The sequence below is a fragment of the Macrobrachium rosenbergii genome, chromosome 48 (genome assembly GCF_040412425.1).
Source record: "Macrobrachium rosenbergii isolate ZJJX-2024 chromosome 48, ASM4041242v1, whole genome shotgun sequence".
Taxonomy (NCBI): domain Eukaryota; kingdom Metazoa; phylum Arthropoda; class Malacostraca; order Decapoda; family Palaemonidae; genus Macrobrachium; species Macrobrachium rosenbergii.
In genome coordinates this window covers 48,135,973-48,163,425 of record NC_089788.1, presented here as the reverse complement: position 1 = coordinate 48,163,425, position 27,453 = coordinate 48,135,973, and the positions used below count along the sequence as shown (strand labels likewise).

The 27,453-nt window shown below is 37.6% G+C and overlaps 1 protein-coding gene across 2 annotated transcripts in view; it reads left to right on the top strand.

Moving 5' to 3' along the window:
• Su(var)3-3 (lysine-specific histone demethylase Su(var)3-3) overlaps nt 1–27,453 on the top strand; it is a 220,051-nt gene that overhangs the window by 121,000 nt on the left and 71,598 nt on the right. For both annotated transcript variants that reach the window (XM_067091698.1, XM_067091697.1), the window contains 2 exons: nt 2,718–2,860; nt 25,391–25,481. In XM_067091698.1, the coding sequence (XP_066947799.1) occupies nt 2,718–2,860; nt 25,391–25,481 (234 nt within the window). The remainder of the gene's footprint in view (nt 1–2,717; nt 2,861–25,390; nt 25,482–27,453) is intronic.

The following is a 27,453-nucleotide window of genomic DNA, read 5'->3' as shown; positions in this document are numbered from 1 at the left end:
TTACTTAATATAGCCCCAAATTGGCCAAACAGCCATTGGTTCCAATTACTTCAACAACGGGCGAAAAGATCAGTTCCCCTACCGGCTGCAGTTCTATCCCAGACGGTAGGAGGGAAAGTTGTTTATCATTCTCCTTTCTGAGCCGGGACCTTCATGTATGGATTTTTTAAGTATCTACCATGAAAATTACTCACCAAGCTAGGTACCCTAGTGCAAAATCTATGGACATCATCTATCCGGCAATACCAGTCCATATGGAAGATATGGTTATAGTATATCTATACTGAGAACCCAGTCGAGATTTCTGTAGACACTTAAATTTCCTTATATACCAATTTGAAGACAACACCTTGCGTTTACAACAGTCATGGCATACAAGGCACCATTAACGGAAACCTTGCTTTATGGATTTGGGACTGACCCCAGTATAGAAGGTGTCACTTCCCTTCTGTGCTTTTGCTCTACAAAGACCCACCCCTGAAAAGCTTCCAATTACTTGGTCCCTGAACAAGGTTCTTAGACTTCTATCAACCCCTCAATTCAGCGGACCCAGTACAACCACAACTCACATGCTTCAAAAGGCGATCTTCTCGATTGCATTAGCATTAGGAGCTCATATTAGTGAACTGGGCTCTTTTAGAGAGGGACAGTACTTTATGCAAACAGCTGACAATCAATTATTATTTTCCCTTGGCCCATCATTCCTGGCCTATAAGAAAACACAATTTAGCAGACAAAACATTATGCCCAGTTCCAGCACTAAGGTTTACCCAGAGGTCATGGCAAACTTCCCATAAGGTCTGATTTTCATACACCCTAGCATGAATAAACCACTCTCTCTGCAAGGGCGGAGAATAATTTTAGTGTCCCTCATTAAAAAGGCAAAGCCACACTCCTTTCCTAGGTCACATGATATTAGGAAGGTAAATACAGTATGTCGTTGGCCTTCAGAAATGTCTCTTTTGAAGAAGTCTTGAATGTACAGGGTGGTCATCAGAGACAATATTCTTAAAACACTACTGCCATGAGCTCGAACAAATTCAACTACACTGTGTAACAGTAGGTGGTATGAATAGTCGTGACCCCATAGGTGCTACAGTGGAAAACCAAGGGTCTCCCTAACTGGTGGGTATGCTGACTATCACTGGGAAAGGTGTGACAATACTGCAACCATACCCAGCATGCTTAGGTAAGTCACTACAGAATTTCACCCTAAAAACTTAAGTTTGTGTTTAGTTTCTTGTTTTTTGTTACCAAAACCCTAGAGGTTTTTTAGAATAAAGAATGGGGCATGAAACTTGGTGGGATTAAAATTTGAGAGCTTAACCCTTTCGTAACCTGTCAGTTTCTTTGTAAAACTCTCCTTGAGGACGTAACAAGCAATTACACTATCAAAAAACAGGTTTTGACCTAGGAAAAACCTATTTTTGTTAGTCATTGTTGAGTCCTCAAAACCCTCCCACTTCCCTGACAAAAAGGCAATGGATTTGGGCATGGGATCATCCTGTGTTGGCCAACAGAGAGTAACAGCTCTTTTACCGGCCCCTATAGTAAACAAGATGGCAGATGCACATGCGCAATAGTCACTTGTACTTGCAGGTTTTGACAGAAAACTGGATTCAGCTTCGCTGAAGATAAGGGAAAATGCCCTCTTATCTTTGCTTTGAGTCTATTATACTCCATCACGTGTCATAGTGTTTATCATTATGACACAATACCCAGCTACAAGACCAGGCTAAAAGAGAATTCTTTGATATTAGTCTAGTCACCATGGAGCTCTGGCAGACCATGGAACGGTAACTCCTTGAGGACTCAACAGCGACTGCCAAAAATAGGTTTTCTACGTCAAAACCTGTTTTTTATTCAAACCTTTGAGGATTTATGGGTGCCAAAATTTGTCTGTCAGAATGCTCTCCCTTCAATGACTGAATGAAAATTCTTAGCAATTTTCTTTGATCGCTCTGTGTAACAAACTCCAAGCTCTGTTAATCAATATCTCATTTTGAAACTAAAGAGTTGAACTCTGTCATATGTTTCAATTTTGATGTGATAGTCATTACTATTTGAACTATGTATGGTATATAAAGTACATTCAAAACAATGTAGAATATACTTGAGTGGTGTAAGTTTGCCGAGCAGAATAAAGGTTTATGTTGTTTTTATAAAAATTCAACATAAATGAAACATCCATACCTGCCATATTCAGTTTTTGTTGCTTCAGTGCTCATTTACGATTTATGGCAAATTTGTTAAAAAAATATCTTTGGTGATGACTATTTTCACCATCAGAATCACAGAGGTTGAAAAATGAGAGTCAACTATTTCCATCAGCAGAATCTGAAAGGGTTAAATGTGCCTATGTTGATTGCAAAATTACGTAATTTGTAGTAAGATGCTAAGTAGTAAGATACTATAATTAGGAAGGGACATATACTCCAGAAATTTCTAATATGCCTGTTTGTCCAAGCCATTATCATATGGAACAAAAATTACCTAATATAGTATTTTGATGTTTAAGGAACCTGGTTAGTAACAGTAGTTCCCATATTTTTCACTTTTGTATTGATGATTGCTGTATTGGGTCACCATTGCTGATTTAAATGATATGGATCCCATGGTTTTTACTTTGGATATTCATGACATACTTGTTGATCATATCATCAAGTCTTATATTTTCAGTATGAATGATGAAGAGCTTATATTTTTATTATTTGTAGGTTCTCAAGGACAAAGATGAAATGGTTGAACGTGAGTTTAATCGTCTTCTAGAAGCCACAAGTTTCTTATCTCATCAATTAGACTTCAATTACATAGATAATCGACCAATTAGCCTTGGAGAAGGTTTAGAATGGGTTATTAAGTAAGTATCAGTGTTAATCTTAGTTCTAAAAAAAGATTACTTAGGTATAATAAAGCTATATCTGTTTAACAACAGACCATTCCTTTACAGTAGCCCATGTTCATGATCTTGAAGAATCCTAAAATAACACATACCCAAATGAAAAGAAGAATGTATGCTGCCTTGATGGCCCCCACTGTTCATGTGCTCTCAGAGATCCTGGCCTCTAGACAGAAAACATGCTTGCTTTATTGTGTCTTGTGACAAGTGCTGTAATCCTATTCATGGCTACTTGTGTTTTTTTTTATAGCGTATCCACAGTTCGTCCTCAAAGGAGTTACTCTCATGGTACCCCCAGGGCTCTATAAGACACACCAACAATATAAGACACCCTATCCAATCTTTTCTGGTTGGTCTTGGCCAGAATAGTGAATGTTGTCATAATGATAGATTAAGAAGGACTCAAGAGGGCTTTATCCTCTTTGTCTACAGCAACTGCCTAGGTTCTTCCTTTATCTTTTACACACTGATGTGGCAGTGGGGTTTATGTCAGCCATTTTTCCCATCATTAACTCAGCCTCTGCAGTGTAAAGAAACTCCACTGTTTCGCTCCCAGGATTTTTCCCTCAAATCATATTTTGGTCACTGTGGAAGAACTAAACTCAAAAGCAAGTTTAGTGCATAGGTTTAAGTCTCGGTGAAAAGTTTTGGATTTTTAAAATTTTTAACTGGTAGGTTTATATTGTATTTGTTAAAGTTGGGAGCCAGTGTGTTTCATGCAAGGTGAGAAGTTGGGATTGGATCACTAAGCTGCACTATTGTGCCTTGCTGTCTTTCTTTTTTTCCTGCCTAACAAAGCAATATTTAACAATAATGCAAATATTAGACATTTTGGTTTTTGAAAATCATTAGTTAATGACTTTTGAGCATTGGAAGATAATTTTAGGCTACCAAAAGTCAGGAATTTTGGTATCCTAACTTCTCATTTACAAAAGGTAACCATAATAGCAGTTCCAGTTGTGCTTGACTTCCAAGCCTTGGTGTTTAGTAAAAGCTGGTTTTTCATTTGTAGTCCCCCTGATCCCAATCCCATGACAAGGTGGGGTGCTTAGAGATCCACTGCAGGGAGTGTATGCTCTTTTACGCCTACAGGCAGTTCCCAGTTAATGGCGATCCGGTTTTAAGACGCTTGTTGACCGATGAACGCCGCCGATTTTCGCTTATCAGCACTGATAATTGGGTATTGGCGCTGATACATACTAACACAGGTGCCAATAAGCCCCAAAAAGGCCCCGATAAGCCCCGATTTTCAGTTATCATCACACCCTCAGAATGGAACCCCCGCCGATAGCCGGGGACTGCCTGTACTCTGTTGTGGATTCAACCGAATATTGGGACCTATAACTCTTTTACTCCTCTTTCTGCACATTATCCCCTTCCCTTCTTCTCCCTCTTTCTGCACATTATCCCCCTTCCCTTCTTCCCCTTTCATTGACAACCTATGCATGGTATTGGATTACGGAGTTCACTGCTCTTGTAACTTAGATCTAGAGTGGAGGTGGACAGCATGCCTCTGCAATTGTAAAACTGGAGTACCTGGCATGAACGAGCGAGGCGAAACTTTTATGTCAAACCTTGCTCTTACAGTGTTGGGTCCTATCATGACAGACTGACGATCCTTAAGGCACTGTGGGTATGGTCTATATCCAGGTGAGGATATCAGAGCAGTTACCATTTTAGGTGACGTTGTTGCTCCTCCCCGTTGGGCCTCTATGGTGAGAGGGACCTCCATCCTGGATGAAATTTATATTATTCATTTTATGCGACCAAATTAAACCTCCCTATGACTTCTGGCATGGGAATGGACTACAGTGGACCCCTCCTGTTCATGGTTCTGGATTCGCAGCTTCACCTATTTGCAGATTTCTCTGTGGAACATATATACACATTATTCATGGAAAATTCACCTATTCGCTGTGTTTTTCAGGGAAAAATATTCACAAATTATTGTACAGTAAACCCCCTGTATTCACGGGGGATGTGTACCCCCCCGTGGATAGCTAAAATCCGCAAATAACGCGGGGGATGTGTACCCCACCGTGAATAGCTAAAATCCGCAAATACTTAAAACCCTCTAAAAACACTTAGAACTACTTATTTTGATAGTTTAAACACAAAAAACCCTCTAAAAATGCTTACACCTGAGTATTTTAATAGTTTTATAACAGAAAGTACATAGTCAAAAAAAATATAAAAAATACAGTGATTAGTGAATACTGTACTTCTCTGTGAAAAATTCCGTGAATGGGCAAATTCCCCGCAGAAAATGCGTATATACATTCCACAGAGAAATCCACAAATAGGTGAGTCCGCGAATTGTATTTCCGTATAATTTTTGTGACTAAATGCACTTTTTGTGGTAAAACTATTAAAATATTCACGTATAAGCATTTTAAGAGGGCTTTTTGTTGTTTGGAACTATCAAAATAGGCATTTATGAGTCTTTTTAGAGGGGTTTTAAGTATTCGCGGATTTGCGCTATTCGCCGGGGGTAGTGGTATGCATCCCCCGCGAATACCAGGTGTCAATTATATCCCCAGGAAAGCTCAATTAATCAAAATCAAGGTGGCATTAAAACTTTTATGCCATATGAGCCACCCAAAAAAAAGTAAATATCATCATGACCCAACCTTGACTTGCTTTGACTCCTTTGGGGTGGAAGTTGGTCTAGGTTTCTAACCTTAGAAGTTAATTAGAAAATTTCTGCTTTAAAATTGGAAAATTATTTATTAAATAGACATTCAACAGCAGAAATGTTGTTTAGGCAGATAAAAGAAAAGATGTGGCTTATAGAAGCCACAACAAGAAGTCAGTGTGAGGACTATATAGATAATATAAGTGTGAAAATAAAGAAAACATGACAATGTGAATAGCATTCAGGGTACTGTCGTGCTTCCTGAGAACAGTGACGAACCAATTGAAAAGAGTATTCTCTTGGACTCTCTTAAAAAGAGACATCCCAGATTCCAAGATTGTGAGTATATATTATACAGAGTAAACAAAGAAATAAGTGTGAGTATATATTATACTGAGTAAACAAAGAAATAAACAAATGTTAAAAATTGCAAAAATAAAGTTTGAAGGTCATGATCTACCTCAAAAAATAAAAATTTTAGTCAAAAACAGAGGAATAAGACATATGTCCCAGAATCACTACAGTATCAAAATTATAGTAAACGTGGGCATGCAAAGAAATATTGTCAAAATGAACCTGTATGTGCTTATGTATTATACTGTATATACAATACAGAGTTTAAAATATTACAAGAAAGAACTGGGATGTCTATAAAAGAGGCTAAATTGAGATTGAAAGTGAGAGGAATTCAAGATCTATCTAAGAAATTTGCACATTCTTCAATAACAAGAACCAGTAATAAAAAAAAAACTCATACAGGTAGAAGTAACGGAGCAGAGAAAAATAAATCTCAAGAAGAAATTAATGCATTACAGGAAAAAAATACAATGGTAAAGAATCACGAAACAGGTACAAATAATATTATGGATAATATATTATCAGATCCATTTGAAATTTTAACGCAAATAGGAACACAAGAAGATACTATTACAGAGATTAGTTATGATGGACTGGAAATTAAAGATAAAAAGAGACCTTTGGAGGGAACTCCACCCAAAACAAAAAAAAAACAAACTATAATTAGAGAAACATCAGTTAACCAAAGACAAAAATATAAAGAAAGAACAAAAACAAGCTAAGAATATACCTTTATCTCCTCAAATAATAATAAAATCTATGGAGGTAGATATTCAAACACTGAAAAGGTAGAGAACCGTACTGTAGATAAGAATAATTATGCCAAGGGAGAAGAGATTACTCCATCACCAATATTGGTACAACAAGAGCAAATGAAACAAGAAATACTGTATACATGATAACACGTGGATGTAATGAATGCTTCCTTGAATTGTGCGGTAATAACAAAAACATAGCCAAAGATTGGCTAACAAACATTATAAGAAATTTTATGAAATATAAAAAAAAGAAACCATTGATTTGAATACCCATGAAATAGGTTGCATGTGCATTGAACACTTAATATATTATAAGAAAAAAAAAACCAAATGTCGTGAGTAAATTATACAAAAAATACAAAAAAATGCAAAAATTGACCACTGTAACATAGTATTTTCAATAGCTGTATTTTACAATGGAACATAAATGGCCTGCTAACCAGATTACATCTCAGAGAAACACAGTGCTTACTAAAAGAATATGAACCAATGATGATATGTTTATAAAATGTCAACAAAACTGTGTCAACAATAGGTAAATACAGGTAATCCTTGAGGTGCGATGTTTCGAGTTGTGATATTTCGAAGTTACAATGGCAATACCAGTTATGATATTTTTGAAGTTACGATGGCGATACCGATACGACTGATATTTTAAATCTCATGTGATGGGCTCAAGCAGCAGTGTACAATGAACGATACATTGTCCCAAGAGGCTGGGATGTCCGTATCTCTCGCCCTGACCAATCCCTCACTCACGCTTGCCATCTACAGTGTAGAGTTGTGTGAGTGTTACAGGCAGTCCCCGGTTATCGGCGGGGTTCCGTTTCTGAGGGTGTGATGATAACTGAAAATCGCCGCTAACCGAAAATCTGCAGTTTCGGCGCTTTTTCGGCGATTTTCGGGGGTTATCGGCGCCGAAAAGTGCCGATTTTCGGTTATCAGCGCCTCTGTTAGGTATGTATTGGCGCCAATACCCAATTATCGGCGCCGATAAGCGGAAATCAGTGATTTTCGGCACCGAAAATTGCCGATTTTCGTCGCTAGACAAGCCCCATAAAACCGGATCGCTGTTAACCGAGCCCGCCATTAACCGGGGACTGCCTGTATTGTGTAATTTTTGTCTATTTTAAACTGTTTAAAGCAGAAATTTGTGTAAGATCATCATGTCTTTCAAATGCCTGAGTGAGTCTCCTGCTGGTGGTGTGATGAAGAAGAGGCAACCCATCACTTTAGAGCAAAGAATGAAAATTATCAACGAGCATGCCATGGGAAAGGAGTCACAACCATCACACGTAACAAGCGTCTATCGCAGTCAGCAGTATCCACTATCATTAAAGGCAAGAAATGGATAATGGATGCTGTAAAGGCATCTGCTTCAATTCATTCAATGATTATAACAAAGAAGAGGATAGGGTCTTTGGAGGAAGTGGAGCAGTTACTAGTCATGTGGATGGAGGACCAGATACAAAAGCTTATGCCATTCAGCCTCTTGACCATCCAAACAAAGACGCACTTGCTTTTGAGGAACTAAAGAAACACTACAATGAGACCCACAACAAAGATTTTGTAGCACGTCATGGATGGTTTCAGCGTTTCAAAACCCACCTTAATTTTCATGGTGTGAAAATTAGTGGTGAAGCAGCAAATGCTGATGCCGATGGAGCCTCTAAATTTAAGGATGCTTTGCATAAGATCATTGTTGATGAAGGGTACTTGCTGGACCAAATCATTAATGTTGATGAAACAGGACTGTATTGGAAGAGGGTGCCTGAACAGTCGTACATCCGCAAAGAGGCAAAAATGATGCCCAGGTTTAAGGCATACAAAGATCGACTGATTTCTGCTTGGGGGAAATGTGGTTGGGTATAAACTCAAGCCATTCATGATTTATCTCTCCACAAATCGGAGGGCATTAACAAGAATCAGCAAACATTGCTTCCTGTGCATTACCAGAATACTATAATAAGAAAGCACAGGTGACTGCACTCCTATTCGAAGACTGGCTTGTGCATTGTTTTATTCTAGAAATAAAGGAATATTGTAGGGAAAATAACATCCCCTTCAAAATTCTGCTGATTCGAAGATTAAGAGGAATTTATTTCTGGTGATAGAAATTAATTTCTCGCTATAATGTGGTTCGGTTTCCACAATAAGCTGTAGGTCCCGTTGCTAAGTAACCAATTGGTTCTTAGCCACGTAAAATAAGTCTAATCCTTTGGGCCAGCCCTAGGAGAGCTGTTAATCAGCTCAGTGGTCTGGTAAAACTAAGGTATACTTACTTTTTTCCGGAGAGTGCTCCTGGCCACCATCAGCAACCCCCAGTATTCGCAGGGGACGGACCACAAACACCCACAAATAGCTAAAATCCACGAGTACTTGACATCCCCCTCTAAAAATACTTATAACTGGCTATTTAAATAGTTAAAAAACCAGACCCCTCTCTAAAAACATTTATAACTACTTATTTTAAGAGTTCAAATGCCAAATGTATACCTTAAACTATAATCTAAAACACTTTACAGTGAACCCCCCATATTCGTGGGGGATGCGTACCACACACCCCCCCCCGCGAATAGCTAAAATCCGTGAATACTTAAAACCCCTCTAAAAACACTTAGAACTGCTTATTTTGATAGTTTAAACACAAGAAAAACCCCGTAAAAATGCTTATACCTGAGTATTTTAATAGTTTTATCACAAAAAGTGCATTTATTCATGAAAATTATATGAAAATACAGTAATTAGTGAATATTTCTCAGTGAAAAATACCGCGAATGGGCAAATTTTGCGCGAATAATGGCTAGATATGTTCCACAGAGAAACCTGCGAATGCGTCAGTCCGCGAATCATGAGATCGCGAATAGGGGGGGTTTACTCTAATATCATTTCAAAGTCATCGTACAACATTACCCTTAAAAATATATGGCGTACAGCTAAGTGTGAAAACTATTTTCAAGCACATCCATTTCATCTCATACAGTATTGAAGCAGTCCCATTTTCTTTGTACAGAACATGGGGAAACACAGGTAAAGTTAAGTACTGTATGCAGTACCTTAATATTTAATATGCATTGAAAAATGAATGCATTATATTGATGGTTTGTTGTGTTTACATAATAAAGTTTGAAAATTAGTAAATAATTTTTTATCATGAAAAATGTATTCAGTCATGAAAATTACATGAAAATACAGTAATTAGTAAATATTTCTTGATAAAAAATCCATGAATTTCCAAATATAGGCAGTCCCCGGTTATCGGCAGGGTTCCGTTCGAAGAATGTGATGATAACCGAAAATCACCGCTAACCAAAAATCAGCGATTTCGGTGTTTTTTCTGCAATTTTCGGGGTTTATCGGCGTTGAAAACCACCGATTTTCGGTTATCAGCGCCTCTGTTAGGTATGTACTGGTGCCAATACCCAATTATCGGCACCGTTAAGCTGAAATCGATGATTTTCAGCGCCGAAAATTGCCGAATTTTGTCGCTAGACAAGCGCTGTAAAACCAGATCGCTGTTAACCGTGGACTGCCTGTACTTCTTAAATAATTTGGTGATAAGTTCCACAGAAAAATCTGCGAATAGGTGAAGCCGCGAATCCTGGACTGCAAATAGGTGGGGGTCGACTGCAATGAGAATGTAAAAGTTGTGTTTCTTCCACCAAACACAACTTCTCTCATACAACCCATGGCTTAGGTTGCCATGGCTATGTTCAAGGCCTATTATCTTTGGAACACGTTAACAGCCTACGGGTAATGTGGACAAAGAGGTCAGATATTTTTGGAAGGGGTTCAGCACTCTGAACGCCATTCTGAATATTGGAAGGGCGTGGGAGGAGGTAACGAAAGAGTGTATGAAATGGGGTTCAGAAAAATCTACTAAAAGGGTATGTGACTCTTTAAAGGTTTTAATAAGGATGGTGCAGTTGTGGAAATTGATAAAAAGATTGTGTCACTTGGGAAAAGTTTAGATTTAGAACTTGAAGAGGAAGATATCCAAGAACTCATAGATGTACAAGATGTAGAACTAATGGCAGAAGATTTAATTAACTTGCAGAAGAGAGAAAAAGGGCAGAAGAGGAAAAAGAAATTGAAGAGCCAGAGCAAAATTTTATGATGAAAACAATGTTAGAGGCATTTGCCTCAATTGGACATGGAATGAAACTTTTCAGTAAAATGGATGCGAACTTGGAACAATTTACTGAAGTTGAGAGAGGAGCTCAAGAATTTCTTGCATGTTACAGAGTCATTTATGAAGAATGAAAAAAATGCACTGTGCAAGCTACTATGGATTACTTCCATAAAAAATTACTTCAGTGCCATCGCATCGCCTGCCACCATGCCTTCCACCACATTGGAGCCTCGGCCCTCTACATCTCGTAAATTAATAGCCAAAGAAATAACAGGTGAAGAGGAGCGAATTGATGAAGCTGCTGCTTTATCATTGCCATTCCTCTCTTCTGACATTTAGTTCAACGTATCCATCAACAGCCCGACATCCTTCAAGTATGCCGATGACAGACTAAATCTTGGTGAGTATAGTACTCGTCCGATTCTTGTTTGTTTTATGGAATTTCTCTGTTTGTATCATCATAAGTCTTGTTCGTTGGTGCACTGGCTGTGAAATCTCCAATCTGCATTGAACCTCCAGAATTAGCCAGTGTCAAAATAAAAAAGAATTAACAGTACAGTACAGTACAGGCAATCCCCAGTTATCGGCATCCTTGGTTATTGGTGATCCAGTTTTATGGCGCTTGTCTAGCGATGACGATAACTGGATTTTCGACGCCGATCCCTGGTTATCAACGCTGATAATTGGATATCAGGGCCGATAACCAGGGATCGGCACTATTATTGCCAATTTTCAGTTTTTAGCGATTTTCGGTTATTGTCACGCTGTCCGGAACGGAACCCCCCCAGGATAACTGGGAACTGCCTGTATATGTATAGATTATATAGTGTAGGCTAGGCTGCCTCTGAGTTATGATATTTTTGAGTTACAATGGGGTCATTGTAAAGTATCCCATTGTAACTAGGTGACTACCTTACACCTTAGCATCTACATCACAAGAGGTAGAAGGAAATTCAGGTGCAGCCATATATGTACATAACAAAGTAGTTTATGACATAGTACCTGTAAACATTACTGACTTGCAAATATCAGGTATTAAAGTCTGAATAAAAACTGGTAATTATGTTATTTATAATTTACACAACCAACATAAACAAAATTTCAACATTGATAAACTTATTTTTTACTTAACAGTGCCAAGGGACCTACACTAATAGTAGAGGATTTTAATGCTCACAAGCCAAAATGGGACTATAATTGTACAAATTCTAATAGAGGTGTAGGTATAATAGAAGAATTTTTGGATTCAAATGACTTATGCTGTGTAAATGATGATGAAATCAGCACATATTCAAAAACACATTTTCCTCGGTAGACTTTACTCCTATGTGCCTCAAGTATAGTAGACAGATTAGATTGAAATACAGTTAATGAATTCTACACCAGTGATCATTTCCCATTATTAATATCCTTATATTACAGAATAATCCTGAAAAGCATGTCCCTCACTATAATATTTATAAAGGAGATCAGGACTGATATGCATGCACACCATATGAATATTAAAAAGACCATGAGGAAACTACAGTAATAAATTTTTTGTTGATTTCATTAAAAATTTTGCTGATAAAGCAATACCAAAATCAAAATCTCATCCAACAAAACACAGAGTTCCATGGTGGTCTAATAAGCTAACAGAATTAATAAATATAAAATACTCAGTAGGGAGATGACTAGATAATTGAAATAAAAATTCAACAAATTTAATAAAACATTACTGATGTTGGGGGGAAATTTACAAAAAATGACTTCTGCTTTTACTAGAAATTTATACATTAAAACCTTTATACAACAAATTGTATGCAAAATTCAGAAAAGAAGTAATTTAAGATAGAATCATTTCATGTAGGAAATATGTTTCATGACTCTAATAATATTCCCATACAAAAAGCATGGCAAAAGTTCAAGAAAGTAAGTGGTACCTGTTAAACCACCTCGACATGCCATATTAAATATGGAAAAAGAATACTTGATCTGAAAGAAAACAGGTTTTGACGTAGGAAAAACACATTTTTGTTAGTCGCTGTTGAGTCCTCAAGGAGTTACCTTCCATGGATCTACCAGAGCTCCATGGTGACCAAACTATAACATCAAATAATTCTCTTTTAATTGGTCTAGTGGCCAGGTATTGTGTCGTAATGATATACACTATAACACGTGATGGAGTATGTAAAGGACTCAAAGATAGGAGGGCACTATTTCTTATCTTACAGCGAAGCTGTACCCAGACTTTATCTTACACCGAAGCTGTACCCAGACTCTTTCCATTGCCAAAACCTTGTAGAAGAGGAAGTGACTATTGCACACGCACAGTCCTCCATATTGTCGACAGAGGCATGGAGACCAAGAAGCCATTACTTTCTGTTGGTCAGTGCGGGATGATCCCTTACCCAAATCCCATGCCTTTTTGTCTGGGAAGTGGGAGGGTTTTGAGGACTCAACAGCGACTACCAAAAATAGGTTTTTCTTAAGTCAAAACCTGTTTTTTGATAGTGTAGTTGCTTGTTTTGTTCTCAAGGAGTTACCTTCCGTGGTCTACCAGAGCTCCATGGTGACCAAACTGATATCAAAGAATTCTCTTTTAGTTGGTCTTTTTGGCCAGGTATTGTGTTGTAATGATTCACATTACAACATTTGATAGAGTATATAATGTACACAAAGATAAGAGGGCACTTTCCCTTATCTTCAGCAAAGCTGAACCCAGTTTTTCCAGCGTCAAAAGAACCTGCAAGAAAGAGAAGTGACTATTTCGCGTGTGCATCTGCCCTCTTGTTTATAGCTGGGCCATTAAAGACCAAGGAGCCATTAACTCTCTTTGGTCTGTAGCGAACCGTTCATGTCATTACCAGTGCTCCAAAGAAATTCAAAATTTTTCTCCGTTTTCATTATTGAGGATCATGGAAACATAAAAAATAGCAAGATACGTGCTTTAAATGTTAAGTTCCACTTAAAAGTTTTAGTTTTAAACTTTTGGAATTGATAATTCACTTTTAAAAGCCAGAACCCGGCTCACTGATTGCTAACTAGTTTCGTAAAGCGTTGATTGCTACCAAGTTTCGTAAAGCGTTGATTGCTACCAAGTTTCATAAAGCGAAAATTGTTTTAAATTCTAACTAAATGTGTTAAGTTAAAGAAATGTTCCACAAATTATTATTAATATAGAAAATCCTTTCAGATTATATGATGTTTACAATGATCTAGGCAGTAAGTGAGAATAATTTAGACTAGATTAATAGTGGATGTTGTCTGTAGCCTATGTCCTTGGATTATGCATCCTTAAGTGGCCTAACTTAGACCGAGGACCCTAGGATCAAATAATAACAGTATCTGGGCATAATAAATCGATAGTCTAACAATAAGGCTACATATTAGTATAAATTTTTTCTTTTTATACAAGCCAGTGCACTTAAGAATGAGCTAAATAATCCAGGACTACCCTAGGCATTACCTAATATCAAGTTAAGTGATAACTTTTTACGAAACATCACAATTTTGGACTAAATTGTTATCTTAGTCCATGTAACCAAGGACTAGATGAAATAGTGATGGCTACATACTAAGGTAGGCTAATTGTGCTTTATGTAACTCATACACTTAAGTGTGACTTAAGTAATCCAGATTAGGCAGCAACCTAGATTACAGTAAGTTATAGCCTGGCTATAAGGTTACACAGTGAGTTACTGCTTTATATAGTAGACCAAATAGCCTAGGATTGGATATAAACAACAACCTGGGTTAGACAAAAAATAGTAGACTAACTATAAGATTGCATATTAGCAAGTTTTCTGTTTTTATGTAGCCTAGCGTATACATTCAAGAGTGTTCTATAATAATCTGGATTAGGCAATACTCTGTACCAGGTTAAGGAAGAACAAATAAGCATAGGATTATATATAAACAGTATCGTAGGCCTAATAAAATAACCTAGTTCTTTATGACTCGGTAACCTATCTGTAAGGCTTCATACTAGTAGGGTCTTATGTAACCTATATCCTTAAAGGTGATGTAAACTTAGAACAGGCAGTAGCCCAACCAGATTAAGTAGGAACCCATTTTTAAGGAATACCTTACTATTAGCCTAAAACAGCGATGGCCGAATATCAGATAAAAGGTAGTCTCGGCCACATAAAACAGAAAACCAGATTATAAGAGGATTATTTTCTGTAAAGTTTATATCCTTAAGTTTTAAATAAGCCTAGAATAGGTTAAGCAAGAACCTTCTAAGAAACCCTCTATTCTTAGCTTAATGTAGATTATACTAGAAGCATTAACTTAAGCTATATAAAACAGGAGCTTGAGTTAGTTGAACAAATTAGTTCATAGCAGTTAATCTGGATGGCGTGACAATTGAAATTAAAAACTTCACTTAGCCATTGCAAAAGGACTAACAGTGTATAAGTAATACAGCCATATAAAGGTATGAAAACTAACTAAACCTTAGAGGGTTTAAGTTAACATAGATATTTAATTAGATGTATTACAGCTGCACACCTGTAATCAAGTTGACCTGTAATATGGAAACTATATGAGGAACTACAGAAGTTTCCCCCACTTAAAAACAATTTATGCGAACTAGCTTCTGATAACAACTTGCTTTATATGACTACAGGGCTGCCATTAGGCAGGATCCTCAGTTCAAGTGTTCCACAGCAAATTACTCAGTTCACTTTTTGCCTGTGGGTAAGAACCATACCACCTGCCATGAGCATAGTCTTTGTAAAAAACAAGGAAAATTTGCTTGGTCGCCAGATGTGGGCAAAATTTGTAGTATGCTCCTGGCAGCAAGTTTTAAGGATGAAACAGCTCCTTTTAAGCTGTCTCCATGGGTCCTAGGGTTCAGTAGGGGTGAGGAAGGGGGAGATTATATCTTTCCGGCAGAACTCCACCGCAGATATTTAACCCTTTCTCTGAACAACATCAGTGTTTGGGCCAAAACCCAGTAACATCAGTCCCTAATACCTCCCAGGTTAACCCCACAGAGGAAGTAGAGGATTCTTTACATTGGGTTGACATTCTTACTAAAGAATATGATATGGACATTGCCATTGAAACGACCCTGCTGAACACAGAAGACTTAGGGACACAAATTTTAGCTAGCCATGGGAGAAACCTTCCAGAAGGAATTCTATTCCCCATGCAGCTATCATTGCTGAATAGGATCTTTCCCCCAAAAGGGATACTAGGATCCACCTAACTGCAACTGAAATTACTACATTTTCAGAGAGGTTTAGTAACTCACCCAGGACTTCTGCCCCATGATTAAGAGGCAGTAACAGTTCAGTTGCTGAAGCTAAGATAGATTGCGCAAGCTCCCACAAAAGGTATATACAGTTTGTGGCATTCAGTCAATTCCGTAAGGAAATCGAAGTTGCTGAAGCTCAGGTAGATTGCGCAAGCTCCCCCAAAAGGGATACACAGTTTGCGGCATTTGATCAATTCTGTAAGGAAATCGAGTAACATTCAAAGATACCCTTGCCACAGAACGGCAATATATAAGGGAGATGAAACATGATTCCGAAAAGGAAAGTAAGTCAGCCACATGCACCCCAAAGTGTGAAAGTACTACATCTTGTAACCGAAAAGTGAGAGTGGATACAGATGCTGCCCAAACAAGGTCTAATGTTAGAATTCCAACTGGAAACTACGAAAGGGTCACTTCAGAATACAGAACTTTAGATCAAAACATAATAGGGGCTACAGTACTCGCCCCTGATGATACTGCTAATCCTTGGCGAGACGCTTCAATGTGCATTTTCTCTCCCAATGGTAAGTATGTAATTACTGTAATGAGAGAAGAACTATGATCGAAGTTGTACATGTAGAATTTACAAACGGCAGCATTCCTTAATACAGAATGGCACCTGGTACCATCTTCACCAGACATGGAAGACCACTAACAGAAACAATTTTCTTACCTGTGCCTATAGCAATAAAATCTATAGAAATCACCTTTTGCCAGGTCATTGAAAAATGGATCTCTACTTCCATTTTGAAGTAGAGATCCATTTTTCATTGACCTGGCAAAAGGTGATTTCTATAGATTTTATTGCTATAGGCACAGGTAAGAAAATTGTTTCTGTTAGTGGTCTTCCATGTCTGGTGAAGATGGTACCAGGTGCCATTTTGTGTTAAGGAATGCTGCCGTTTGTAAATTCTACATGTACAACTTCGATCATAGTTTTTCTCTGGTAAAGATTTATCTACTGTACTTCCTTTGCAGGGTTAACCGTGGAGGTACTGGGGACTGATGTTTCTGGTTTTGGCCCAAACTTAGATCTTGTTCTGAAAAAGGGTTGAATGTCTGCTGCCGGAAAGATATAACCTCCCCCTTCCTCACCCTAGGACCCATCAAGACAGCTTCAAATGAGCTGCTTCAACCTTAAAACTTGCTACAAGGAGTATACTACAAATTTCGCACATATCTGGTGACCAACCAAATTTTCCTTGTTTTTGTAAGGACTATGCTCATGGCAGGTGGTATGGGCTGTACCCACTGGCAAAATAGGAACCAAGCAATTTGCTGCGGAACACTTGAGCTGAGGGTCCTGCTTAATGGCGTTGATAACCGGGGACTGCCTGTAATTGTCTGTAATCCTTATATATATAGATAGCATATTCGATATTACAACTTGATTACAACTTGATTACAACTTGATTACAAGTGTGTAGCTGAAAAACTTATGTACCAGATTGTTACATATGTTTAATATCTTTATTAGCTTAAACACTCTAAGATTTAGGTTAGTTTTGACACCAGTATATAGCTGTATTACTATACAGTACACTGTTAGTCCTTTTACAAGGGGTATGTGAAATGTAATTTTGAATGTCATGCCATTCAGGCTAACTGCTATAAACTTGTTTGTTTATCTAAACCAAGCTACTGTTTTATATGGCTTAGGGTAATGCTTCTAGCATAATCTACATTAGGCTAAGAATACAGGATTTCTTAGAGGGTTCTCGCTTAAAGTATTCTAGGCCACGGCCTAGTCTAGGCTTATTTAAATCACAATTAAAGTGTTCTGTTGAAAGTATTCTAGGCCACTGCCTAGTCTAGGCTTATTTAAATCACAATTAAAGGGTTCTGTTGAGAGAGAGAGAGAGAGAGAGAGAGAGAGAGAGAGAGAGAGAGAGAGAGAGAGAGAGAGAGAGAGAGAGAGAGAGACCATGTCTGGAAAAGAAAAGGAGCTTCACAACTGCTGATCTTAGACAAGGATGCCAATGGGACTTAAGGTAAGACCCTGTACCCCCTCTGGGGGTGGGGGTAACAGTGGTAGCAGCTGGAAAGTAATTATGTTACCAAGGGGGTGGGGGCAGTTGAGATCCCATGCCGAAGAGGAAGTGTATGGGTGGTGTGAATGAAATAGGAGATAGGTACAGTAAACCCCCCATATTCGCAGGGGATGTGTACCACGTACCCCCGCGAATAGCTGAAACCCGCTAATACTTAGAACCCTTCTAAAAACACGTAAAAGTGCCTATTTTGATAGTCAAACACACACAAAAAAAAAACAAAATGCTTATACAGGTATTATCCTACATATGATGGGGTTTAGTTCCAAAAAACCCATCATTTGTTGGAAAAAACTTATCTCTAATATAGCTCAGCCTACATGGGTTTTCAGTACCATGTATACAGATATGGTAGCCTAGCCTACACTGTAAAGTATACACTATACATACATGGTATAGTAATCATTAATATCAGATAATTCTGGAGGTTCATGCAGAGTGACTTATGATAGTTCAATACAAAGAGAAATTGAATAACAAACAAGAATTAGCTTAGCCTACACTGTGGTGTATCGTATATATGTACAGTTGGGTAGCCTACATTATACTGTACTCTATATTCACATAATATCGTATTATACAAACATCAACATAACGATATGCAACTTTTCCATGGATCTTTTAAAATGCTATGTTTTAATTCACTGTATCCAATAATATTGTATATTGCTTTGGTATTATAAATTGCGATCATAGCGATCATTGTTTTGGTTTGGAAATTGATTATGCTGTAAGTTTATTAAGCCATATTTAACTCAGTTCAGAGCACTTTTCTTGCTTCTAGTTAGCGTAAATGAATCTCTAGATACTTGATATATATGGGGCAAGGTTATTTTTTGTTATATGAAGTGTTTTTATGTCAAAATATAACTTAAATATGTCTCATTGTGAAATTATTTAGCAATTTTTTTTTATGACGTTGGCCTTTTGAGGGCGTTTGTTTTGTGTAAAAAATCAAGATTCTGTTCGCTATTTTCACTTGATTTCATCATAATACGTATTTATCATTTATTGGCGTAAAAATAGCTGTAATATGGGTTCTTTCATGCCCAGTAGTTTTGATTAAAATACATTCTCTCCAATTTTAATTATGGGCGAGTTTCATCCATGTTGCCGATGCACGATAATTTATAGTCATTAGCAGCTTGAACATTGTTTTCTCAGCTTCAGCTACAACTTTCAGCTTAAATTTAGCTGTATACTTCCTTGCCAATCTTTTATCCATACCGAATAAGGTTGTAAGCAAAACAACAGTTTCTCGTTCGTTTGTTTATGGCTGTACGCATTTACGCAAGAGTATAACGTTACTAAAAATACTTTTATCATTCTCTTTTACTTTTTTAACTAGAAGGTGGGATAAAGAGATGGAGGAAAAGAAGTTGGTCTATTATAATTTGGCCCCTCCCGCTGCCTGATTGTACACTGCCGCCTGCACCCGAGTGAAGTTTAAAAATATTTTCTAAATATTGTCATATCAGTATTAATTGTTTACCCCATCGGAAAATCGAATTATCGTAACTTGAGCACTACCGGGGTACCTGAGTATTTTAATAGTTTTATCACAAAAAGTGCATGTAGTCGTGAAAATTATATGAAAATACAGTAATTAGTGAATATTTCTCAGTGAAAAATACCATGACTGGGTGAATTTTCAGCGAATAATGCGTATATATGTTCCATAGAGAAATCCGTGAATAGGTGAGTCCGCGAATCGTGAGACCGCAAATATGGGGGTTTACTGTATACTTTGAGTACATTATTTTTTTTTCATAGGGTGTTGTCTGGGTGTAATTTGGAGAGTGCTGTAATGTAAGGATACTTCGGATATTTTGTGATGATGGTTTAGGGTGTATTTTTGTTTGAAATGATGTTAAATTGTTTTAGTATGATAATTTAAGGTATATTTTTGTTTGAACTATCAAATTAAGCAGTGAAATGTTAAAATAGGCAATTATAAGCATTTTAGTTTAAGGGGTGCAAGGTATTTGGCAGTTACAAGCCAGTTATAGGTATTTTTAGAGGGTTAAAAAAAAGGTTAAGTATACCTTAGTTTTACCAGACCACTGAGCTGATTACAGGTCTCCTAGGGCTGGCCCGAAGGATTAGACTTATTACGTGGCTAAGAACCTATTGTTACTTAGCAACGGGACCTACAGCTTATTGTGGAATCCGAACCACATTATAGCGAGAAACGAATTTTTAGAGGGGATTTTTGCGTTTCCGCGGATTTGGATTTCCGCAGTAAGTTCTGGAACCTATCCCCACGTAAAAATGGGGGAGCAATGTAACATCAAAACACCTGCGCAATATGCTCTAACCCAAAACAAAAAATTACGAAACAAAAAATCAAAGCATTTATCACACAAAGGGTTGTATAGATGTGTACGTCGTGATTTTATGGGTCAGCGACAAAACTCCTGAAATTGCGCCTATCATTTTCATTAATTTCCCTTTCTGGATTCTACATGACTGATAGCTACTCCACACTCCTGTAAAAACTCTCCCCAACCGCAAACACATATAATACCAAACCCTTGCACAAGAGAACGAGGAAAAAAAAAATAACATCCCCATACCCCATAACAATTCACCAAACTCCATGGGCGTGAATCATATCTTACGCTCGCACGCAACAGCTGATCAACACATTATATGCGAGTCAATGTTTTAACCACAAAATCTCCCCAAGGAAAAAAAAAAGAGAAAGAAGAAAAAAAGAAAATTCCCCCAAAGTAAATTTCTCCCTCCAACACCCCTACTAGCTGCTTGCAAGCTACAAATGCTGACACGGCACCCCGAGACAAAAGCCAAGTTACCCTGCAGAGAGTTAGCCACATCTTGACAGGCTACGAGTGCAAATCACTGAGACCGCAAACACGATGATGTTATCTTCCTCTAAGCATAAACGCCGGTGACTCACTTAAACAAATCTCCCATTAAACACACCTACATACACAAAAGAAAACACGTTGCGATCATATAATAACTCAATAAGACAAAAAAAAAGAAAGGTGGGGAAAAAAAACAAAAGGGGAAAACTGAACTCCTTTTGTTCCCTTAAAACAATAAGGGGAAAAAAACAGAGAAGGAAAAACCATCAATAAAGTGCGCCCATAAAAATAAACTATTCACACCCATAATAATTCATAAGAGAAAAAACAAAAGACAGAAGAGAGAGAGAACAAAAATTTCAACTGCACCAAAAGGAAAACTCAGAAGAGAAAAACTTACTTCTTTCCCACTTCACTTGCACCTTAACTTCAACGCAGTGGTCTCTACACTCACTAAAACACAACCATGTTTCATTTAAAACACACAACTTGCCGGAAACCGCAGTAAAACACCCATCACTTGCTAAACACTCCCCAATCTCTTGCCAGCGCAGACTGAACAAAAGAATCTCCCAGCTACCCTTGGGACCACAAACTACCGCTGCAACGAATTTTCCTTCTAACTGACGTAGTGCCAGCTGCTCCGAATTACACCCAGACAGCATTCTATAAAAAAAAGTGTACTCAAAGTATACATATCTATTTCATTCACACCGCCCATACACTTCCTCTTTGGTGTGGGTTCTCACCTCTCCCCCTTGGTAATTTAATTACAGAATCCTTTAATTAGCATGTGTGAAATTAAATCCCTTCACAAAAATAAAGTTTAATCTACAAAAAAAAATGTGAACAGGTTAATTATGGTAACCAGTCAAAATGAAGAAAATGATTAAAAATGCAAGCAGATAATCTACTCCCTTAAAACATTGCACCATAAAACACTAACGAGACCTTCTCCCATCTCTATCCTGTCACTTCAAAGTCTCTCCATTGTTAAGTCACTTGTACCATTCTCAATTGGCCATATTCCCATAACAGCCAAACTCTTAACAGGCACACACAAGCACCCATCTTGTCATACAGGACACACGTGTCATTCATGCCCACAATCATGAAATACCTGCAAAAAGGAGAAAATATCTCCTTAGCTTGAGGCGCGTTATGTTTTTCACACCATCAAAATACATAAACATTAACAGAATAACACAAAACCAAAACTAATAATACCAATGGTACAAAATAACAACAGTAATTAATGCCTATCTCTAAAACTCACCATTTAAGTAACAGCCCGAAACTAGGTGTCCAGGCCACTGCTTGGCTCCAAGCAGAATAAAACAGTATAACACGAAAGGCCTTAAGCACGAGGGACGCACAGGTATGTACAAATGAACTTACATGCCTCAACACCCCACTTAAAAGCCAGTTAAAACTAGGAATTCCTTCTAGAAGGTTCCAAAGAGAAATGCCAGTGCAAGCTGCCGGTCCCATGGCATCTCAGGTTGATGGACGCATAATTATCTGCATGCTAACGTATTTCCCGCTCATACACGAGCAGGACTCGAGCATCTCCAAGCAGATGCAAAATGCTGAATTCTCATCGGAAGTGCTAGGTTGGTCTGGAAGGCTTTCAGTTATTCACCCACTGCCCTAAATGACCTCTGTGTGGCACATAATCTTATAATATAGAGTTACTTTATCTTTCCTGCTGAAGAGAAACTTATACAGTAAACCCCCCATATTCATGTTCTCACAATTTGTGGATTTTTTTATGGAACATACAGTTAACCCCCTGTATTCGCGTTCTCACAATTCGTGGACTCCCCTATTTGCAGATTTCTCTATGGAACACATATACACATTATTCGCGGAAAGTTCACCCATTCGCTGTATTTTTCACTGAGAAATATTCACTAATTACTGTATTTTTATATCTTTTTCATGACTAAATGCACTTTTTGTGATAAAACTTAAAATACTCATGTATAAGCATTTTTAGATGGTTTTTTGTGTTTGAACTATCAAAACAGGCAGTTCTAAGTGTTTTTAGAGCATTTTTAAGTATTAGCGGATTTTAGCTATTCATGGGGGGGAAGGTGACACCCATCCCCTGCGAATACAGGGGGTTTACTGTACTGTATGTACACATTATTCGCGGAAAATTCGTCCATTTGTGGTAATTTTCACTGAGGAATATTCACTAATTACTGTATTTTTATCTTTTTCATGACTAAATGCACTTTTTGTGATAAACCTATTAAAATACTCAGGCAACCAGGTAGTGCTCGAGTTATGATAATTAGGCTTACAATAATTCGATTTTGTGATGGGGTAAGCAATTAATACCGATACGACAATACAGGCAGTCCCCAGTTAATGGCAGGCTCGGTTAACTGCGTTCCAGTTTTACGGCACTTGTTTAGCAACGAAAATCAGCAATTTTCAGTGCCGAAAATTGCTGATTTCCGCTTATCGGCGCCTAACAGAGGCACCGATAACCGAAAATCGGCACTTTTTGGCACCGATAAGCCCCGAAAATTGCAGAAAAAGCGCTGAAAATTGCCGATTTTCAGTTATCATCACACCTTCAGAACGGACTGCCTGTATTTATAAAATGTTTTTAAATTTCCTGCGGGCGCAGGCAGCAGCGTGCAATCAGGCAGCAAGAGAGACCAAATTACAATAGATCAACTTCTTTTCCTCCATCTCTTTATCCCATCTTCTAGTTAAAAAAGTAAAAGAGAATGAAAAAAGTATTGTTAGTAATGTTATACTCTTGCGTAAATGCGTACAGCCAACTGAAAATCTGCGCTTTTCGGCACCGATAAGCCCTGAAAATCGCCAAAAAAGCACAGAAAATCACCAATTTTTGGTTAGTGGCGACTTTCAGTTATCATCACACCCTCAGAACAGACCCCTGCCGATAACCGGGGACTGCCTGTAACCGAACCGGATAACAGCAGTTTTGCTTGGATTTCAACCTTCGTAGGGTAGTAAACAATTACTGTAGTTATGTTACAAATGACGTTAAGTAGATTAGGACTGATATATTTTTACATTATACCCTTATTTGGTATGGATAAAAGACCGGCAAGGAAATATACTGCTAAATGTAAGCTGCAAGTTGTAGCTGAAGCTGAGAAAAATTTTCAAGCTGCCAATGACTATAAATTATCATGCATCGGCAACATGAGTGAAACTCGACCGTAATTAAAATTGGAGAGAAAGTATTTTAATCAAAACTACTGGGCATGAAAGAACACATATTACTGCTGGTTTTATGCTGATAAACGATAAATACGTAAAGCTCGTATTGCGATGAAATCAAGTGAAAATAGCGAACGCATTCTTGATTTTTTTTTGCACAAAACAAACATGCCCCCAAACGGCCAATGTCATCTATTAACGAAAAAAATAGCTAAATTAATTTCACAACGAGACGTATTTAAGTTATATTTCCACTTAAAACACTTTGTACGTATAATGAAAAATAACATTGCCTAACATAAATGAAGTATCTAGAGATTCATTAACGCTAACTAGAAGCAAGAACAGCACTCTGAATTGAGTTAAATACGGCGAAATAAACTTACAGCATAATCGATTTCCAAACCAAAACATTGATTGCTATGATCGCAATTTATAATACAAAAGCAATATAAGAATATACAGTACACAGTATTATTGGATACAGTGAAGTAAAGCATAACATTTTAAAAGATCCATGGAAAAGATGCATATTCGTTATGTTGATTTTTGTTTAATACAATATTTTATATGAATATAGAGTACAGTATTATGTAGCTAGGCTACCATATATGTATACAATATACTGTACCATAGTGTAGGCTAAGCTAATTCTTGTTTGTTATTCAATTTCTCTTTGTACTGAATTATCATAAGTCACTCTGCATGAACTTCCAGAATTAGCTGATATTAATAATTACTATACTGTGTGTATATATAGAGTATACTTTATAGTGTAGGCTAGGCTACCATATATGTATACCTGGTACTGAATACCCTAGTGTAGGCTAGGCTATATTCGAGATACGTTTTTTCCAGCAAACGATGGATATTTTGGAACCTAACCCCATCGTAAGCAGGATAATACCTGTATAAGCATTTTTAGAAATTTTTTTGTGTTTGAACTATCAAAATAGGCAATTCTAAGTGTTTTCAGAAGGGTTTTAAGTAATTGCAGGGGGGGCGGGTGCATGGTACGCATCCCCCGTGAGTACAGGAGGTTTACCAAAGATTTTGCACAAAATTAATGGTGCTGATGCAGTTATCACCTTCAATAAAGTAATATAGTAATAGTAATGTTGATAGTGAGTGTTGCTAAAAAAGCTAATGAAGATAGGCATTATGATTTGTTGTCAAGTCTGCATAATGTCAGATCACTACCTTGAAAAATTATTGCTATTAATGTTTAACTTTGCAGATAATTTATGAGTTTATTATATATTTTTACATTTTCAACAGCCTTCAAGAGAAAAATGTTAAAGAGAAGCAAGTGACTCACTGGAAGACGGTAGTAAAACTCCAGGAAAAACTGAAAAATGTATTAAATAAGGTAAGGTTGTTCAGATGGTGCTGAAGAACATTAGTTTAATGTTTTCAATTAGTAATTAGTAATTTGATGAGCAAGAGCAGCATCACAGTCATATTTTTTATTAATATGTCATAAGTATATTAAAATGCTCAATTATAGGATGGATTGTGTAAAATTTGAAGCTAACCAGATTGGGAAATTTTTTAAGATTATCGAAAAGAAACTAAGTACTGTATTGATTAAATTTTTAGTCATCTGTAGAAAACAATGAGAATATGATATTACTAATGTGCTTTGTGATTATTAAGAGGGTTTTGGGGCACTGTTCTGTATTGTAAAAATGCTCTTCATTTAGTAGTGAGGTCATTAGAAGGTATTCTTTTTGCGACAAGCATTTCTTGACGAGTGTCTGGTATTGTTATGTAATTACAATAAAACCTCTGTATAATGACCTTAAAGGCCCTGAAGCTAGTCATTAATTGAAAAGAGTTTGTTATATAACAAGTCTTGGTGAATTTCACTATTAATAAACCCAGTTTCTCTACCACAGTTATAAAAATTGAATTACCCTGCATTTTACCTTCTAGCTTCCTTGCATAATGTTTACTAAATAATTAGATACTGTACTGATTAAAATTAAGTTGCACTAAATTAATGTCAAATGTCTTCAGAGAGGAACATTTCTTACAGTAGTGACTAGCCTAGCTAAGCTAATTGTAGTGAGCAAGTCTCTCTCTCTCTCTCTCTCGTTTTATCTTTTGAGTGAAAGCATATAAGTGACTTCCCAAGTCTCTCTCTCTCTCTCTCTCTCTCTCTCTCTCTCTCTCTCTCTCTCTCTCTCTCTCTCTCTCTCTCTCTCTCTCTCTCGTTTTGTTATCATTTGAGTGAAAGCATATAAGTGACTTCCCAAGTAATTACATAGCTAACGTTTCTAGTATCGGCAGCTAAAATTTGAAACTCGCAGTTGCCCACCCATTTTTAGGGAAGAAGAGGAACAACTGAGCAAATGGTTTCAATTTGTTTCTGCCGGCTTCCAACATAAGTTGTGAGCAACAGCTGGGTTTGGATTTCTCATACTTTGCTGTTTTTGGTTGTTCCTCAAATTGGTGAAGTATTCGTAATTTCGGTGGCCTTTCAGCATTTAGATAGGTTTTGAAATTAAAACCTTAGTATTCACAATTTTTGACTTCTTGACTTCTTGTGATGATGTCAAATACTAGTACTTCTTCCACTGTGATGATGTCAAATACTAGTACTTCTTCCACTCGATATTGCAGCAAAGGCTGTAATGCGAGATTAACCTCTGCTAGGTAAGATTCTCACACTTTGTGCACATCTTAAAGGGGTCAGATTTGTTCAATAGAGAATTCATGTATCAAATGTGAGGGGTGGGATCCTAAGCAATGTAAGATATTTTTGAGTTTTCATCCTTCAAAACTTGCGAGGGATAGAAAGAGAAAAGCGACAATTAAACATGGCAAAACTTTAGCTAGTCAGGAATCTACTAAGTCTTCTTCGAAAGTTCCTATTATTTCTTTAAGTGCTACTTCTCCCATCCCCTCCTCTTCAGTACCACCTGATCCTTTACCGAGCTCTCTGGCTCCCAACCTCAATGCCATTGCCAGTCTGGAGTCGAAATTTGATTGTAAATTCGAGTTATTAGTGAATACAGTGGCCCAGTTAGGGGCATCAGTGCGTTCCTTGAGGAACAGAAATCAAGTGATAAGAGTGAAGTGTTAGTGGAGGAGCCTGTTCCGTCGATTTTCCTAGGCAAAGGTCCCTGGCATACTCCCCTAAAACTGGGAGAAGCCATACCGGAGGCCCAAGGGAGGTTGGTAGGGTCTGCCCATGAGTAGTTGGCCCCTCAGTTGCACGTGTTGCATGACAGCCATTGAAAAGGTGCTCTGTCACAGGCTCACCGCCTTTCTTCCAGTTCAGAGGTTTCCAGCCCTGAACAAAAGTGCCATTGGTTCGTCAGTGATGTGTCTAGACC